Source organism: Danio rerio, chromosome 4, assembly GCF_049306965.1.
Source record: "Danio rerio strain Tuebingen ecotype United States chromosome 4, GRCz12tu, whole genome shotgun sequence".
Taxonomy (NCBI): Eukaryota; Metazoa; Chordata; class Actinopteri; order Cypriniformes; family Danionidae; genus Danio; species Danio rerio.
The window spans coordinates 19,371,115-19,390,636 of record NC_133179.1 but is presented as its reverse complement, the minus strand read 5'-3'; the positions used below and the strand labels follow the sequence as shown (position 1 = coordinate 19,390,636).

Genomic DNA, 19,522 nt, shown 5'->3' with positions numbered 1-19,522 from the left:
TGCACTTCTAAGTTTACATCAATATCCTACATCTAAGCATATCCACATTGTGATAAAAAAAAAAAAAAAACATCAGTGATTTTTTTTATTTTTATTTTTTTACTCACAATTTGGGGGTGGGGGGGTGAGAATAAGAGAAAAAGACTTTCATTAAATCTGAATTGCAAGATTTATCTTTTTTATTTTGTATCACATTCAGTTTTGTGATTATGAGATTTATTCTTGGGCTTGTGGGGAGAGTAAAGTCTACTTATGAGATGTTAACTCGCAGTGGCCTTAAAAAAGGAGATAAAGACCATGACTCTAAAATCATTTGAATTAATATGTACAATTTTACTTTTTTCTTCAGAATTGTGAGATGCAAACTAAAAAGTCAGTTAATAGTCAGTTATATCACTGCCTTTATGGCAATCATAACTTTTTAGACATTCAGAACTGTTTGTTTTTTGTTATAAATGCTTGGAATTCTTGAAAAGCCAGAATTGTGGGATATAAATATATGAAATAATGTGAAAATCATTTAAATAATATGGAAATATAAACATCAAATTGCTAATGGGAAAATTAACAGAAGTGCATCATGTACCCTTGCAATTGAGGGTAGAATTTACAACTTTTACATGCAATTCTGGGTTTCACATTTTAAAATTTTAAGTATTGTTTTATTGCAATCACATTTGCAACATGTTACAATTGTGAGTTTACATCTGATAGAAACTTTGAACCCCAAAAAAAAAATCAACATTGTGAGATACAAACTTAAAGAGTAATTGTCAAGTACAAATCAGTGGTTCTGGAAAAGATTTGTGTGATGTTTATTCATTGCGAGAAATAAAATACAAATCCCAGTTACCTTTTTTTTTACTTTAACTTTTTTATTCCACTGTAGAAACAATTTTCCATAAACAGCAACATTTGGTACAATATTACTTACAGTTATGTAAGCTAAATAAAACAAATATTAATAATAAAATAGATACCATTTTAGTTTCTTCCTTCATTAACATCCTATTAGAGACTTAGAGGCACACTACAATGTATTTCTATTATGTCTCAGGTGATTTATTTCCAAAAATGAAATGTTCAATTAAGATGTTCAGTAAGCAATTCTTTAGAAGAAACACACATGTACTGACTATCAAAAATGATCTTCTTCTGATGCCTGTACTGATGAACCAGCCTTTACAAGTTAAACATTCTTTATATGCCTCTAAAATGAGGCTGTAAAATATTATGTAGCAACAAATGCTTTTAAACTTGTGTTTGCTCTTTTTTTTTCCAGTTCAGATATGGAAGGACATTAAATAAAAGATGACAGCAGGCTTTTTCCTTCCCACTCCATCTTCTCTGGACAAAGGTAAAGTCTTCTTAAACTCTCTATCAGCAAATGAATAGGATGATCTATCCTTTGACTCTTTCCTCAGTTTGAAAGTCCATGAATAGCCTGGGGATGTAAGAGAAACACTTGTTTGATGCATTTCTGGGAAGACAGATGAAGTTAACCGAAGCCATAATAGACAGATCAGGATGCTCACCAAGTGCTGGTTATCATAGGTCTCAATCAGGTCCTCATCGTCAGTAAATGGAAGGGGCTCTTTGTCGTCTTGCAACTGTGAGATCTAAACAAATTATATGGTGTAGTCAGAATTGTATGTTTCTGTAATATTATTATTATTAGCAGTGTTTTGTACAGTTATTTTTTAATTATTAATAGTTTAGTTTAATTTAGTTTAGTTTTGAAGTAACTTCTGATCACCAAGGCTGCATTTATTTGAACCAAAAGGTAATACAGTGTATGAAAAAAACAACTATAAAAAATAATGTGAAATAATATTGACAGAAATAACTGCATTTACATCAAAATTTCAGGAAAAATTATTTAATTCTAAAATACATTGAACACCCTGTAAAATTTAAACAAGCAAAAAATAATTTTATTCAGAAAGCATGCATTAAATTAATCAAGTGGCAGTAAAACAGATATGTTACTTTTTAATTATTATTATTAAAAGTGTTTTACAAAAGTTTAAATTGTTAAAAATAGTTTGTATTATTATTGTTGCAGTGTGTCTGTCTTAGAAAGTAGCCTAATTTAACTGAACTCATTATATAACATTATAACAAAATCGGTAAAGTCTGTTGTTACTTCACATTACATATGCCTATTTAAAGTTTTATTTTATTTTAAAAAATCAGAAAGAATTCCCCTTTTTACTAAAATTATTCCCATTTAAATTGTAAAAATATCTATAAATAAGTCTTTGTCTTAGAAAGTGACCTATTTTTTCCTGAGTTCACCCTATATATTGCACATTATGCAGTACTGAACAAAACCCTAAAATCTTTTGCATTGCATCACATTACAACTGGGTATTTTATTTTATTTTATTATATTTGATTATATTTTATTTTATAAATATTATAAAATTATAAGAAGTCATTTCTACTCACCTAGCCTTTAATTTAAACAAAAAGTATGATTTAACCAAAATGCAAATTTAAAATGTTGTAATGTTGTGAAATAATATTTACAAAACAAATTTTAATTTAATAATTATTAGAATATTTTATTTTAGGCAGGTAATGGTGTTCAAAAGTTCAGAAAGAACAGACTTTTTTGTTGAAATTATATAATCATTCCATTTTTAAATATAAAAATATTTCACAGTATATATTTTTGAAGCGTCTTTGTCTTAGAAAGTGCCCTAATTTTCCTGAGTTCACCCTATATATTGCACATTATGTAACATGAACACAACCCATTAAGCGTGTTGCATTGCATCATATTACAACTTGCCCCTTTAACTTTAGCCTTTAGCTGGGGTAATATTTCTCTCATTGAGCAAGTCAGCATGTGTCTAAACATTCCTTTTATTACATCCTGTTTTTTTGAGCATCAGGATTTACACGAGCGCCTCCAATTATCAGGCCATCTCAATAAACCGAAAATAAATTGATCAGTTATCTCCTAAATTTACAGCATGTTATCACAGAGGCCATCAGCAGCTTTATTATAAGACAATTGACACATTGCAAAAGAATTTAATTATATATTCCATTTATTTACTGTCTTCTTAATTAAACGAAAGCTATTGATTTTACCTTCTCAGCTAAAGGATTGTCTTCATATCCAATGGAGTTTTGGTGCTGGATGAAGAGAATGGCGTCGTGAACCGAGAGGAAGAGCAGGTCTCTGTTAACCTCCTCGTCAAAAAAAGACAGGGCCTCCATTTTCCTGACAAGCTCACCTGTGACACAAGGACACTTTAACTTATTCACTGTGTCCAAACCTGCCGTTATCAGGCTGGAGTTTAGCACAGAAACATATATGTGTAGAGCCAGGCCTTACCGTCACAGCCTGCGATGTAGACGCTGACCCCTATCCGAATGAATTCTTTCACCACCTGTGAGAATTTAAAATGACAAATTAGAAACATAAAGAGTAAACACACTGAAAACAACTATTCATTAGATTAACAATTACGTTGTTGCATACAATTTACTAAGGTTGCATTTAAACAAACAGATTAAGTTGAACATCAATAAATTTAATTTGTTTATTTAAATTCATCCCATATAAATTGTTATATTTATAAACAACTTTCCTTAAAAAAAAGGATAATGTGTAATCTAATGAATTAATTTTTTAAGTGTACAGACCATTATCTAAATTAGTACTATTTTCTTTTGTTTCAAATCCATAAGATGTGTTCATCTTCAGAACATTATAGAATTGAAGACATTTTGAAATCTGAGAGTTTTCTGTCCTTGCATTGAAAGCTTATCTTCACCTTAACCTCTGATACTTTGATAATCTGATAGCAAAATATACAGCAGGCTCTAAGGAAATACGTGCTTCAGCCTTTAATCTTGTGAAGCCACAAAAATGTACTTCAACATATGTTTGACTGCAGTTTCTAGGTAAAATGAACGCTATGGGGCAGTATGACACCAACATTTTTTGTATTTTTCGCGCTATTTCTAAAATAATGATGTTTACTGGGATAAATTATCAACACGTATTACATTTTACGGCAAAAAATAACAATTTGCATGTCTAGTTCAAAGTGTCTATTGGGTAACACTTTACTTTTAGGGGTGTTCATTAGATGCATGCTCATGATGACTTTCATTAAGTGTCCTTCACTCAGTTATGTCATTTTAAATGCAAAGTTGACATTGTTTGTAAATGACACAAATGTGTTCTATGTGAATGACAACTTAGGGTTAGAAAAAGCATTTGAAAAAAAGAGTTTGTGGTTTATTTCCTCTTGTCCATATCTCATTTTAAAAATGAGAAATGTACCCACAGTAAAAATGCATTTATATCATTTATATCACACATCAAACATGTAAACTGACAGAAAACCAATTAAAAACTGTGGAGCAAAACTCCAGCTGGACAATCAGTTTATGCTTTAGTAATTTATGACATCATAATGGACATGGATTAAGTTGTTACATGTATTAAAGGGGTAGTTCCCTTTTCTCCGAAATAAAAAGTCATCACCATTTACTCATACTTGAGTGTAAACATTTTAAATTTAAAAAAACGTTTTACAAACATTTACACATTTTTCTGTTTTGTGGAACAAAAATTGTATTGAAGAAAACTGCTGTTTCTTCAGTATATCTTCAGCTGAAGAAAATAACTCAAACAGATTTAGAACAAATGTAGGGTGAGTAAATTATTACTTTTTGAGTGAATTATCCCCCCAAAAGTATAAGTATAATCTGGGTAGAAGTATACATTTTCAACTTGATTGAAATCAGTTTATATTTTCTTTTCTTCATGAATGTTTGAAAAGTCAGAGCTTTCAATAGAGTGACAAATATCTCTCAGATTTCATTTAAATGTCTTCATCTGTGCTCTTAAGATGAATGAAAGGTTTATGGGTTTGGAACTCACACAATGAAAGAATGTTGATGTGGGCTTGCCAATTCAAAGAAAAGTCATTACTGACTAATCTCCGTGTTGTTTCAAACCTTTCTTATATGGAAGTCAGTGGGGTACAAAACCTCATTTGCTTTAAATGAACGGACCATAAAACATAGAGACAATTTTCAAAATATCTGTTCTGCTGAAGGTTTGGAGTAGTATGAGATTTTGGTCATGCATTATTAGAGTAAAACAATGCCTCAGCTTATAACAATGAAGATGGCATACCAGCTTGAGGGATTTGGCTGCCACCACGTCCAGGAAGGAGACTGAAGAGAAGTCCACCACCAGACTGTGGATATGCACCCTGGGCACCGACACACTGACAGGCAGCTCAGATGTCCAGTCCACCTGGATCTTCACTTCTGAGTCGGTCTTAGATGCCTGCTTTTCCATCTCATGACCCGGCTCATTCTCAAAGCCTTTGTTTTCTACTCCTAATGAGGCCACTGGTACCAAACCTGCCTGTGAAACACGACCAGATGAGAAAGACCAGAATGTAATCTCATGAACTCGGGTGAGTGCTATTTTTTTTTTTTTGTTGAGAAAAACAGGTTTCATATGAAGAGTTCAGTTGCAAAAAACTTCTAAAATTATCATTTTTCTCAGCCTCATTGGTTTATGTTAATTTTTTTTCACAATAAAGGGAATGAATAGACACTATTCTTTGGCATAAAAGTGAAATTACTGAGCCTACACACAGGAGCATGAGAAAAATGCTCAGTTTAGAAGATAGCTCACACTTTATTTTAAAGTACAATTCATGATATTAACAAAGACTTTTAGCTCAAACTACTAATTAGCTGCTTAGCTGCTGCTTATTAACAGTTAGGCAACAGTTGGGTTTAGGTATTCGGATTATTAAAGATCATACTTTATAAGTGTTAATAAACAGTTTACATCTTGATAATCTACAAATAATAAGCCAGAAATAAATGGTGTGTAATGTTACTTAAACTAAATTTCAGATGGCACGTAATGGTTTTGCATCTGAAATCTTCATAAGTATGTGATTTACAAATATAAATGTATCTCACAAAGTACCTCTGTCACTTGTAATTTTCCTTTTTTAATGAGCTTGTGAATCTTCTTTAAAGCTTTGTTTCTTTTCTTGAACACCCGCACTGCATCAAAACCCACCTAAGAAACAAACATTCACAAAAATAACCGATGCATTTAAACACATTTTAAACTAATGCATTTTTATTGTTTTTTCATATATCACACACAGACCTTTGTTGTTTTTGAATTTATAATTAGAGCAATTAAGTAAATGTACCTCATCCCTCAGCTTTTCTTTGAAGTAATCAATATTTGCGAAATAAATCGGCGAGTTGCACTTGAAAATCTTCACCCCGGGGATCTCATCAACCTGAATTTGTTTTGGAAATACATTATTATTAAGAATATAGATGTGTGTCTGTCTGTGTGTGTGTGTGTGAGTTCAAATAAATGATTATTTACATTATTAACATTTTCACCTCACCTTTTTGTAGTCTTTCATATTTTTGTAGATATCAGTGTTTGGGACATTCCCAAGGGTGGCACAAGAAGGGCTGAATAAAACAAAAAGCAATCCGATGTGATTAAAGCTTACATTGTGATGTATGTCTTTAAAAACAAATGCCAATTATTTTTTGTTTCATTTTTTACCTTTGTAACTGATGTGTGATTATTTTATAATCCTATAATACCTGTTACAAAATATGGATTTCTTTTATGTAACATTAACCTGATTCTCTTATTATTGGCCTTATTTCAACTTCATAGTTTGATTAATATGAATTACAATTGAAGACAACATTGTTGTTTTTTTACTAATATTTCCCAAGTGCTCTTTAAAGGAACGATTTCTTCAACACATTTGTAAACATTAGGTTTAATGATTAAACTCTTATAGCTATATTTGTTTGGCTTTGCCATGATGGCAGTACATAATATGTTACTAGTTATTTTGTAAGATACAAGTATTCAGCTTAAAGTGCAATTTAAATTTTAGTAGGTAAGTTAGGTTAATTCGGCAAGTCATTGGACAACGGTGGTTTGTGCTGTAGTCAGTCAAAAAATAAATATATACATATAAATTTATATATATAAATTATATATTGTTTATCTCAGCTAAACTAAAAGAAGACACTTTCACCAGCAGAGAAAATGTAATAGGAAATGCTATGAACGTGTCCTTGCTCTGTTAAACATCTCTTTGGAAAATTTAAAAAAGGAATTTAAATTTCATTGCAGGTTTAAACCTTTTACTTTAACTGTACATTAAAATGCAGCAAATCAGGTCAAAAATCAGTCATCACATGTATAACAAGTGCTAAAAAGGTAACATTTGCTTATTATCAACTAAAAATCCTAACTAGTTCTGAGTACATTATTAAGCATACTTGAACTACTTACAACTGTGTTCTGACCACTACTGTGCCCATCTCAAACACCAGACCAGCCAGCAGACCCACATCCAAACCCAGCACAACAGATGCCAGGCAACTTGCTATCCAGATGAACTGCAGAAAAATAAGGATTCATTTGCACTCATTACTACCATATAATCTCACACTATGCAAATAAAACAAAATTATTCAGATACTCCCATTGGCTAATTCAGCACAGCATTGATTAATGCTAGAACGACTTAAAACAATATTATGTTGCTAACAATACTCTCATTCTGTTCATTTATCAGACTTATGAATGTACTTACACAGTCTGTTCTGTTCTGTCTCCAGAGTACAGGCACTTCAGAGATCTGCAGGAACATGCCCTTCAGGTTGGCTATAACGATGCCAGCCAGCACAGACTGAATGACAAAGATGGATGATATTATCAGGTGCACTCTGAATATTCCTTGTATTTCAATGTTTAATATGCATATTGTCTTTTCACTGGTAAAACATGAGTTTCTACTAACAAACCTTCTGCAGAGGCTGAAGAAACGGCCCAAGAGCCAAGATCACTATCATCACCATCACAGCTGAGATGAGACCAGCAACCTGCAGCAGTGAGAAGACAGAACAGTTCAATATGGCGAGTACTGTATTCACACATTGACACAAACATGTTAAAGTACTTGTGCAAAGGCTTGTTCACTCCAAGAACTATAACTGTAAACATACAGTGCCCAGTATAAATGCAAGTACACCCCTTACAGAAATATATTTTAAACTAGCTAAATAATAAGACATCTGTATGTTTATTAGATTAGTCAGTACCAAAGCCAAACTGGGACAAATTTAAATAACTTAAGATCACGATGCAAAAATTAGTACAACCTAATGAGTATGTTAGGGGAAATTCTTTAATAAAAAGGAAAAAATATAGGTTTTGGCAGTTGAGTTTTTTTTAACACCTTATTTGTAGTTAAATGTATTATCTTTCTATTCTTAAATATGTTAGGTATCCACACTCTTATTTTATTGAATATAGATGTTTAATATAATTATATGCTGTTTGATAAACTGTTTAATAAATTATGTTGTCTATTTTTACTAAGAAATTTATACACATCTACATTTTCAAAGGGGTTTACGCCTTTATGCTGTTTACCGTAACTGTATTAGCTCTCATGCTTAATGCATAAATGATTGCCTGATTGGCTGCCAGTGCTATTACAGGTTTTCAGCTGAAAATAAATAGAATGATTAAATTTAGATTTAAAATTTTTGCTTTTTAAAACTGCTGTTAAATCCTAAATAAAGGAAAAAAATAAATAAAAACTACTACATCATTTGCTCTTCCTCGTGGTTTTAAACTCTTATGAGTTTCTTTTTATTTTGTACTTAACAAATTATTTCATACTTGTTGCTTGCATAAAATGCTTTGTGTTTTTATTGCTAATTGAAGGCTGATTATGACATGAGCTGAAAAATCTTTAAAATGTATACAATTCAATTAAAATATTTATTATTGAAAACTTTACCAAAAAAATCCAATATAAACACTAAACTTTTCTAAATTGTTATATTCTAATGTTTATTCTCCTTATACAGTATGATAACAGGCATGCTGGGAATAAAACATCTGCCTCAATTCAGTCAAAGTTCAGCTTAATACAATCAGATTTTGAGTTCACAGAACTTGTAATCAATTGTTTAGTATTGTAGTGTGTATTTTATCTTCCCAGTTATCATCCATGGCTTTAATACAGGGTATCTGCGGGGTCTTAAATAGTCTTAAAATGTCTTAAATTTCAAAAACCAAATTTTAGGCCTTAAAGTCCATTGAAATACAGTGTTGTAGGTCTTAAATCATTTTTAACAAGTCTTACTTTTTCTATGTCCGCTATAGCGGACCAACACCCATCCAATCACTAACAATATATTTCAATAAAAGTTTTTAGAAACATTTATTTATTAACTCTATTTACTTTGGTTTAATTATCTTCCTTATAATAACATTTGTTTTTTAAGTTTTAACTTGGCCATTAAAAAAATGTTAGTGTTTAGCCTTGGGTAAGTCTGATATTTCATTCATCATGGTCTTAAATTTGATGAAACCTGTAGAAACCCTGTAATACACATATAATATGTGAATTTTTTTTTTATTATTATTATTATTTTTTACCTGACTCTTTCCTCCTGTGCTCTCCTGTACTGCTGTCCGTGACAGAGCAGTGCTGGCCACAAAGCTTGAGAAACATCCTCCGAAAATGTTGCTGACGCCAAAAGCTATAAGTTCCTAATAAAAATAAAATGGTATTAAGCATAATCAGGTAGTTTTAATTATAATGTATCAATTTGTGCTTTATTTTCTTATGATATATAAGCATCAGCAGTGCCTTTATTACACTTTTGAGCATCTTCTGAACAACAAAGACACTGAAAGCAATCCTAATTGTGAAAACAAATCACATATTGCAAATCTGTCTATGAATGCTTTCTGTTACCTTTAAATTTTAAACATTAACACATTCATATGCAGTTTAGGAAAAATCCTTTATTAGATTTTTTAAGAATTTGTTATTTACAAAGCTAGAAATGAAACAAAAATAACACCTGAAAAAAAATTATAGCACAGAGAGCGAACATGATATTAAAAGGCTAACTGGGATTTATCACAAATTTGTATGCAGAATTTATTTTTAAATTCTTTAACCTAATGCTAATATTTGCGGCATTGCCAAGTTAAGAAATCTTTTTAGCTTTCTTTTGCAACCTCACATTCATTCTGATATGCTGGCTTAAAGTGGCCTTAAAAGGTCAACTAAGACAAACAAACATCAGTAGACAAATAAATTGAGAACAAACCCCAGCATCTTTACGATATGTATTTTAAGAAAAAACTAAACTAAACAAACCAAAAACAAAGGTAGCTGTACTCTTAATCTAGCATGGATTACAAATGATGTTGGCTGCAGTTTTGAACTCAAAATTGTATGTTATCTGGCAGGTTGAAGTGACCTTAATAGGTCAACTAGTTCTTTCTGGCTCTCCCTCATGATTCAGTCATTTCTGCATTTGTGGGAGAGTGCTTCTCTTACCCTTGTTAGGCTTTACAAAATAACACGCACACTCACACAAGCATAAGTTGGCCTAGTATGTGTTAAATGCAACACATTTCTTGCAAGAAGCTGGTTTTGCCACATAATCAACATAAACGCCTTGTGCCATGAAAAAATTATGTGTTAATTTACTATGCAGTTTTACATGATTGTATTTACATGGTTTGTCTACGACTATCATGGACCCACCAGGCAACTTGCCATAGGCCTAAATCATGCAAATCATGTATACAAGCGTAACTAGTTACTTTAATTAAATTACTAAGAGCAAAGTAAGAGATTACTTTTAAGTTGTAGCTAATAGTAGCTAATAGTTACTTATAGTACACTTGTCTAAAATATTGTGCATACATTCATACTGCCGCTTTGCTTACGTAGTGGAAGGGGTTGAGCTTTTATGCGCTCATGTTGGATAACGTTATTTTATTTTGGTATGTGAAAGCAAAATTCTCCTACGAGGTTGATTATCCCGCCTCCTGATAGTGAATGCGGTTATACTCAGGGCAGGTACCATTTGGTACTTTGGTCATTTATTTCACTAAACCGCAACCGTCAAACGTTATCTCGGAAACGGTTTAAAATTAAGCTTAGTAAGAAAAAAAAAAAACATTTGTGTTCCATTTGGAACGACACTACATACATATACTATGCTGTTGATGGTGAAAGTACATAAGTAGAAAGTGCATAAGTGCTTAGTGTATAGTGTGCCATTGGGGACGCAGCTAGTCATTCACACACACACACACACACACACACACACACACACACACACACACTCATACACTATGGATAATATAGTTTATTCAATTGACCTATACATCAGCACATATATTCACACTATGGGGGAAAATGGGGCACCCGGAAGAAACCCACACAAACACGGGGAGAACATGAAAACTCCACACAGAAATGTGAAAAATCGGAAATCAACAATGCTCAGGACTTGACAGTGATAACCACTGAGCCACTGTGCCACCCTTCATATCAATATATAGAATACATTTAGAGAAGTAAACTAACTGTATATATTTTTGTTATTGTAATATTTTGAAGAAAAAACATTACATTTTTAAACTAAAGAGATTTAGATTTGTTAGACACTTGCACATGCTCAAGAAATAACTCATTGTGTACAATTATATTATATGGTATTAATGAAATACAGTGACAATATTCATGTTTTGATACATCTTGTTTAATAATTCCTGTTATTTTATTATACAAAATGTGATTTAACTTAAAATTAAAGAATATCTATTGTCTATTTATTCAGTTTTGTATGGATATTAAGTAGTATTGTATAGTAATTAGATCACTTACACAAGTATTTTAAACACAGTTTAATTATGTAATTAGAAATTACCAATTTGTAAGCAACTTACTTAACACTGAATTTACTCATACTTGCTATTTTTACATACCTGGTTGCCATTGACAGTGTAATCATGCTTTGCTGCGTAGACTTTAGCCACAGAAACTGCTACTGCATAACCAACCACTGCTGTGGAGAAACTAGAGCCCAAAATACTCCCAATAAGTTCTATATTTGGTGGCTGGGGCGATGCAAACCTGAGAAAAAAACACAAAGACCCACACTTTTGCTATGAAGTTTTTTATGAAGGTTCATTTCTGGCTGCTATTGTCTTTTAAGATAACACTTTCATGTTATTATTGGTTTTTAAACTGTCTTGTCACTGTCATTGTTCTAGAGATAACATTCATGTTTATTCATGTTAAATCTGTCCAGGGACAATGATAAAAATATGTGCATTTGAAGCGACTGAATGTGCACCCAACCCTCCTCAGGAAGCAGGAAGTGCCACAGGAAGTGCTCTTACCCCCTGGGGAGGTTGTGGACAATGCTGGCGCCGTACTGGGAGTTTAGGTCCATCACATGGGAGATCGCAGAAGCTATCACTGTCTGTCAGGTCAAAAGAGGTAACAGCAATCAATGTTTAAACAAAATTATATTTAAAAGAAAAATTGATTCATGCATTGCTGTTGAGATTTGTATAGGTGAATGTTGGGACATACCACAATCACTTCTATAGGAATTGGCACTGGGATTTTATGCTGGAATTTGGTGTTGATCTCTTTCACAGCCATAACTATGGAGATTGTCAGTAATCCAGCGATCAGGTCTGCCATGTTTGCTTGGTTGATGTTACTGCCTACATCAATGAGAGTCTATATATAGAAAAGAAATAAGAAATAAAACTAATTAATAATTATTAAAAACTATTTATTTGATTTATTAAATATGCATTATCCTTATATGTTTATTATACCAACATTCCATAAATAATAATAATTTAATAAAAAATTTAATGTAAAAAAAAAAAGTTAAATAAATGAAATAAATTCTGATTCTGATTAAATTATATAAATGAAATTGGAATTAAATCTTTGATAAATATAATAAACAAATAAATAATTAAGTAATTAAGTAAATAAAAGCTCAATAGTACTAATATTTAATAGAACAAAAACTTTGCTCTAAAAAAAGACAATCAAATATAAGAAAAGCAAAATTTTCTAAGCTGAACTAATATAGTTTAAGTTTGGCCAAACAAACAAACAAAATAAAACTATATATATATATATATATATATATATATATATATATATATATATATATATATATATATATATATATATATATATATATATATATATATATATATGTATATATATATATATATGATTACAATATAATTTATAATTACAAGAATTTATATATTTGTATATAATTTATACAAATAATTTATAGAGAGAAATTGAGTGAACATAAACAAAAGTAGAAACATTAAAAATGAAAAACAGTATTCCAAAATTCTTTAAGCCAGAGAAAAGTGTGTTTGTGATGGAATTAATGATTTAACAAACTCACATAAGCAAAGGAGAAGAATCCGTTATGGTTGTGGGTCGGAACAGACAGTATGGTTTTAATCTGAGATATGAAGACGTGAAAGGCCGCAGCAGTGGTGAATCCACCTACCAGTGGATCTGAGAGATACCTGACTAGAAATCCAACCTGCATCAGGCCCATAGCCACCTAGATTAAACACAATTTATTTTGAGATTTTACAAGTTTTTTTAAATCACATTATCATTGTAATTGTTGTGACTGTACCTGCATCAGTCCAACCAGCACCGTCATAGTACAAGCCACCATGACTCTCTGAGCTTCTCTGGCCTCTACATCCACCTCCATCAATGTGTCCTCCACCATCGTCTCATTCACATCAGTCATGTTCACTGAACGCAGAAAGTGCTCATCGGGAGCTAAAGTCAAAACTACAGAGCCCACCATCAGACAGGTGACAGGGAAAGGACCTAAATAGGACAAAATAGGATGATTATTTTGACAAATAAAAATAGGAAAACAACAACAAACACTGTATACTACTCTAAGTATTCAGTATGTACATTTTATGTTTGCATAAAATATTAGTGAAGTTTAATATTAGGTAAGCACTGATGTATCGAATTCATTTAAATAGATCAGCATATCGTCAATAATATTAGATCAGATACTAATAATTAATAATTATATAGAGACAATAAGTTGCACATCTTTCGAATGATACAGTGCTTTCTCAGACATAAATCATTCTAATCAGTCTAATATGTACAAAGTAGCAGATGTGCAAAAGGGAGAGGGACTGGTGTGGACTATTCCCAAGCGCTGACACAAAACATTGGTTAGTTTGTGCTAAAATGTCTTGGGCAATGAAAGAAAACAGTTGCAGTATAGACATATTCAATTCTGGAGCAGTAAAAATTATAATTTACAGCAGCAGCAATAACTTTATTTAAGTTTATTAAATGAATATGCTTTATTATATGTCATATAAAGGTTGAGTTAAATATAAATTGTGAAATATTTAATTGCAATTGAACAATATTGGTTGGCCACGGTATTTTCCTATTTATGCATTCCTATTCAATATATTTGTATCCAAGACTGAATATTGTATTTTACAGTGTGCTGCACTTTACCTTCCATGAATCATTACTAAAAGTAATATTTTCTTACATACATGAATACATTTTCATGAAGTTGAATTGAATTGACGAACTAACCAGATTTATGTGGTACCTATATGCAATGTTTGCAGAATAAATTACGCAATGTATCAGTCAACCTACCCACAGAGATGTGCCTAGATGTTCCCAGCACAAAGTATGTGAGAATTGGAAAAAACGCAGAGTAGAGTCCATAGACCGGTGCTACAGAAGTCAACAATGCATACGCCACACCTGTACAAGAACGTAAGGCATTGACTACTGACAACATTGCAGTAATAAACCATTAGGGTTCCATTCACTTAATGCACCGTACCTTGTAAACAGCATACTAGTCCTGTGGTGACCCCAGACACGACATCACCCGGTAACCATTGCTTGACTGGGTATTTAGGGAGCCATTCCATGATTGGAAGAAGCCCCTTTACCTTTTGAACAGCCCATTTATCAGTGTGTCTGTGGAAAATGTATTTAACCCTTTATAAATCAAATAACATTGACATTGATTACAACATGTTTATAGAAGTCATAAAATATCAAAAACCTTGTAATAACCCCCAGTAACACTCCAGTTTTAAGGATTACATTACTCAGAAATTACATTTTCCATTTCGTTTCAATCCCAAGAGACCTCTCGTTCATCTTTGTAACACAAAATATATTTTAGTTGAAATTCAAGACGTCTCTCGTCCTCCGTAAACAGTAACTGCCACGAAGCATTCAGAAAAGTCCAAAAAAGGAACCAAAAACATTGTCAAATCATTCCATATGTCTTCATTGGTTGAGCTGTATCATATAAAGCTCCATGAACAATTTTGTGCAAAACAGTTGATGTATGATTACAGGGGGTTAAAACAACATGGGGGGAGTAATTAATAACAGCATTTTCATTTTGGAGTGAACTAACCCTTTAACATCATGGACACAGATGAAAATTGAGGTGTAAGCCTTCACATGAACTCACCCAAAAGTTCTACTCAGTCGTTCTTGCAAACTCTGAGTCTCTTGGTTTCGTCTCTCGTGCACCTGGTCGAAGATTTGGTTTGAGTAGATAGGTCGTGACACAAGGTAATCATTTTCGTGAAAACACTCGTCCATCATGATTGTTGGTAAATTCTGCTTGCGTGTGTGTGTCTAGTCTGTTTGGAAAAAGAAGTCATTAGATTTTGTATGTAGATTGCACTGAAATAGTGGGGTATCACTTTATTTAATTACTCTATTGTACATATTAGAATACATCAATGTTGTAGCTCTTTCCTAAAGCATTTCCACCTGGATGAAATGAAGGCATGCATGGCGCTATGGTGCCAGTACTCTCACTGAAGATGTTTGATAAGTGTATATACAGTAAAAGGAATTTGGTCTAGAGATTACATTCGTACTCCACAAGATGTATCGCCATCACTGTGTTGAGACATTAGGAGCCACATACACACTACTGGTTTCTCTAACCCTTCTTCTAGATGTACCCTAGTTTCCCAGGAGGTCTCCCATCCTGTTATTGACCAGGCATTGACCTTGCTTGGCTTCAGTGGGCTAACATTTGTCTTAGGCAGAGATGCCCAAAGTAGGGCCCACAGTTGTCCTATTGTAACCTTTGATTTGGCCCAGCATCCCATCTGAGAGAGAGAGTGTATGATGGAAAGGGTTGGGACGAACGCCTTTAACGCAGAGATCGTCATTTCTAATTTGACGTAACCTTTTTTGTTAGTTTTATTGCTGAGCTACAAAAAAGCACACTGAAATTAAATGTTTCCATCAAGTGTAAATGAATCTGATTATTAAAAATGTATAAACTGTCTTTTGACGGATAGAGAACTATGCAGAAGACATCAGCAAGCAAATCAAGGCAAAAAGTAGTATAATTCTGTTATAAATTTTATTGTTTTGTTTTTACTGTAAGTTCATTGTACAATGTAAAAAAATACTATAATATTATTGTAATTCTGTAATATTACTGTTAATATAAAGCAATGCTTAAATTAGGAAATTAGGATAAATTAGGAAATTACCCATGCAAATTGCCCCACCTACATTTATCTTCGGCCAACTAGCCTCAATCAAGTTTGGTTTTTGGCCCTTTATAAGAGAAGGTTTAGGCCCCAGGTTCATTTGGCTTTAGCTATATACTTGCACCTTAAAGGGATAGTTTACCCAAAAATGAAAATAAAAATCATCATTACTCACTCTTGACTTTTTCCAAGCCTGTCTAAATGTCTTTTATTGCATACAAAATAAGTTTTTTTGAAGAATATTGGAAGCCCATAGCCTTTGGCTCCCTTAGTATTTGTTTTTTTCTATCTCAGTGGCTACATGTTTCCAACATTCTTCAGAATTTCTTCTTTTTTGTTCAACAGAAGGAAGAAACTTTATTTAATTAAAAGGGTGAGTAAATGTTCACATAATTTTCATTTTAGGATGAACTATCCCCTACTTCTTCGTAATAACAAGAAACTGACTCTAAACCTGCCCCTCAACCTAACTATATCCTCTACAGTTACCTTATATCATTCAGTACTTAAGTACTTATGTGTGTGTTTTTTTTTCTAACGCTGCATTTCACCTTCTTTCTTTTTCTGGGGTGACTAGTCCAGATAAGAGACCATTTAGAGGGTCTTGCATCTCTTGTGTCAGAATTATCTGAACAAAAAGACCCCTTCTCCTTCCTCTGCCAGTACTATGTTTTTAATAGTTTTCCCTGGAGAGCTCCCATTCAGGTATTGTCAAGGCCCAACTCTGCTTAGCTTTAGTGGACTATAGGGAGATATAGCTGTGGCTATACACTTATACTTTAATAATAATTAAAGTATCAACCTAAACATATATGCAAAGCCCCCAGTACTTTGTAGGTATATTGTAGAGGTAAGCACAACAATATATCTATCAAATAAATAAAAGAGCAACACATAGACGATACAAATTGTCATTTGTCTAACCATTTCAATTTTTTTTCTTTTTCTAGAATGGATATTTCAAATAAGAGACCAGTGTGGGTCTTGCCTTCATGTGAGAGAACAATCTGATCTGCCTTTCTCTAGCAGAGCCTGCTTGTTCAGTGGACCAGCTCCTCCAGGTCTGTACAATGATCACTGAACCTATTGACATAAGAAACCACTTCCAAATTTTGGGAGGGGGAATCCAATCTCCCACTATGAATGAGGAGTTTTGTGTCCACTGCTCTTTCCCTTATCACAACACAATAGAAAACCTTATGCTAAAGCCCACTTATTTTAAATTCGAAAGCACTTTTCTTTAACCTTGAATCAAATCTCATGTTATGTATTTGAATAAATAGTTTCTATAACATTGGTCATATTCAAAATACTCAATGGCATGAGCAAAGTTTAAAGTCTTACCTGAAAGTTCCAGTTTTGAGTTTGTCAAATAGAAATTCCTCAGCCAAGAAAGGGAGCATCCATGCCAGAAGCTCAATTAAACACAATTATTGTTTACGTCTGACTCTGTGAACTGGACCAGCATCCTTCTCTTTTGTATTTATAAGCAGATCTGGGATGTGGGAGGCGTATCAGGGATTTAAGCACCCACAGGAAGCAGAAGGGAATTACATCAGAGGCCCGTATAGTTTGCATTCTACCAAGGGGTGAATGTCCCTCCCAATCTTGTTAGAAAGCCTGTGTGTCTGTTTGGTAGTAAATGAGAGTGTGTTTGTGATGGAAAGGGGAGTGAGGGGTGGGGTGATGTGTAAAAGGCGGGCCCTGCTCTTTGTGTGTATGTGGGGGGGTTAGTATGTACATGTTGGCCAGTGCAGGTGTGATTAAACACTCAGGAGAGAACGGCATGATCTACGCACTCCGCGATCTGACCTTCTTAGGCTTCTTAGTCAGTACAGAATGTCTAGATATGAGCGGATCTCTCCTTAGAACATGAGCCAGTTCCTTAATACATAGTGTCTGATGATCTGTCGGGAAGCCAGAACTGAGTCAGATTGATAATTTGTCCAAAACAACTTGGGTTTGTGATGGAGGTTTTAACATCAAGTTCTTTTGATGTACTTTACTAGATTCTTCTTGGTACACTTACTGTAGAGTGACGCACAGTGATGACGATTGCTACAAAAAAATATCAAGTCATTGCTTGCTTATTTATTTATTTATTTATTTAAAGATTATAAAAGGCAATATATGTAAATTTGGCCAATATTTATATTCAAAGGATGTACATTTGAATAAAATATTGGTTTAACAATATCTAGAAAAGTGTTTAAATCTTTTTTTATTTGTACTTTCTCTTTTTTAACATGCTTAAATGATTTACATACAGTGCAATTACTAAATAAAATGATTACTATAAAAACTAAACTTAAGATGTTTAATCTTAAATATGTTTAATATACTTTTATATGTTTTTTATATGTTTAATGTTAAATATTATGTTAAAAAGTGTATTATTCCATTTGTTTAATTTGTTTTTACAGGCATTTTTGGGTTTTGTGGTACAGATTTTAGTTGTCATGCAGACAAATTACGAGAATTGAATCTCTTCATTCATTTCTTATAACAAAGTGTTGTTTTCCTCGTATACTGGAAGCATTTCTGACATGCATATGTGATCTACACACAACGCGAGAAGAAAAATATCCTTTCGGGCCTGAAATCTGAGGATTATATTTTTATAAAAGCACTTATTTTAATTCTTCTGTTAAACATTTACTGCATCGCGTTGTCATGATGGTAGAGTTGTACAATTGATCATATAATACTCAGAATATTTAGAAAAGTTGTGTGTGTGTGTGTGTGTGTGTTTGCTTGTTCTCCCCCTCTTCATCTGAAAGTTAAAATTATCCATTGCAGATATGTTGATAATAACGCAAATCTAAAATAATGTTTGTAAGTCAAAGAAGTTTCAAGATGAATCTTAAACATATTTGACATGATAGAGACCTGAAGGGAGTAAAAAAGACATATTTTTTTAGATATCTTTCACATGCTACATTTGTTAATTACAGTATCCAGTTCTATCTCATATTCTGGTTAAAATCACAGACTGAAATGAAGGCAGAAGGTGAGAGTTAATTTGTAAGATAGTGCTTA

General features: G+C 32.7%; 2 protein-coding genes across 4 annotated transcripts in view; one reads left to right on the top strand and one right to left on the bottom strand.

Annotated features, from left to right (window-relative positions):
* Positions 1-854: 854 nt before the first annotated feature.
* slc26a4 (solute carrier family 26 member 4) lies at positions 855-18,378 on the bottom strand. Of its 2 annotated transcripts, none has more exons than XM_068219673.2 (21): positions 17,828-18,378; positions 15,436-15,610; positions 14,788-14,927; positions 14,595-14,705; positions 13,576-13,778; positions 13,333-13,497; positions 12,477-12,629; positions 12,281-12,363; positions 11,864-12,011; positions 9,506-9,619; positions 7,858-7,935; positions 7,647-7,742; positions 7,343-7,449; positions 6,426-6,495; positions 6,219-6,311; positions 5,984-6,079; positions 5,168-5,404; positions 3,350-3,404; positions 3,103-3,248; positions 1,536-1,619; positions 855-1,444 (listed from the first exon to the last, which is right to left on the bottom strand). In XM_068219673.2, the coding sequence occupies exons 2-21, from the start codon at positions 15,570-15,572 to the stop codon at positions 1,421-1,423; spliced, it is 2,340 nt and encodes a 779-aa protein (XP_068075774.1). In that variant the 5' UTR covers positions 15,573-15,610; positions 17,828-18,378; the 3' UTR covers positions 855-1,420.
* The window catches only part of def6c (DEF6 guanine nucleotide exchange factor c), a 37,245-nt gene continuing 22,467 nt past the window's right edge, over positions 4,745-19,522 (top strand). Inside the window, exons 1-5 of one of the 2 annotated variants that reach the window (XM_073947141.1) lie at positions 4,745-5,456; positions 7,672-7,772; positions 7,867-7,969; positions 12,190-12,380; positions 17,434-17,544. The gene's annotated coding sequence lies outside the window, so the exon portion shown is untranslated. The remainder of the gene's footprint in view (positions 5,457-7,671; positions 7,773-7,866; positions 7,970-12,189; positions 12,381-17,433; positions 17,545-19,522) is intronic. The other variant, XM_009300326.5, reaches the window with a different exon arrangement.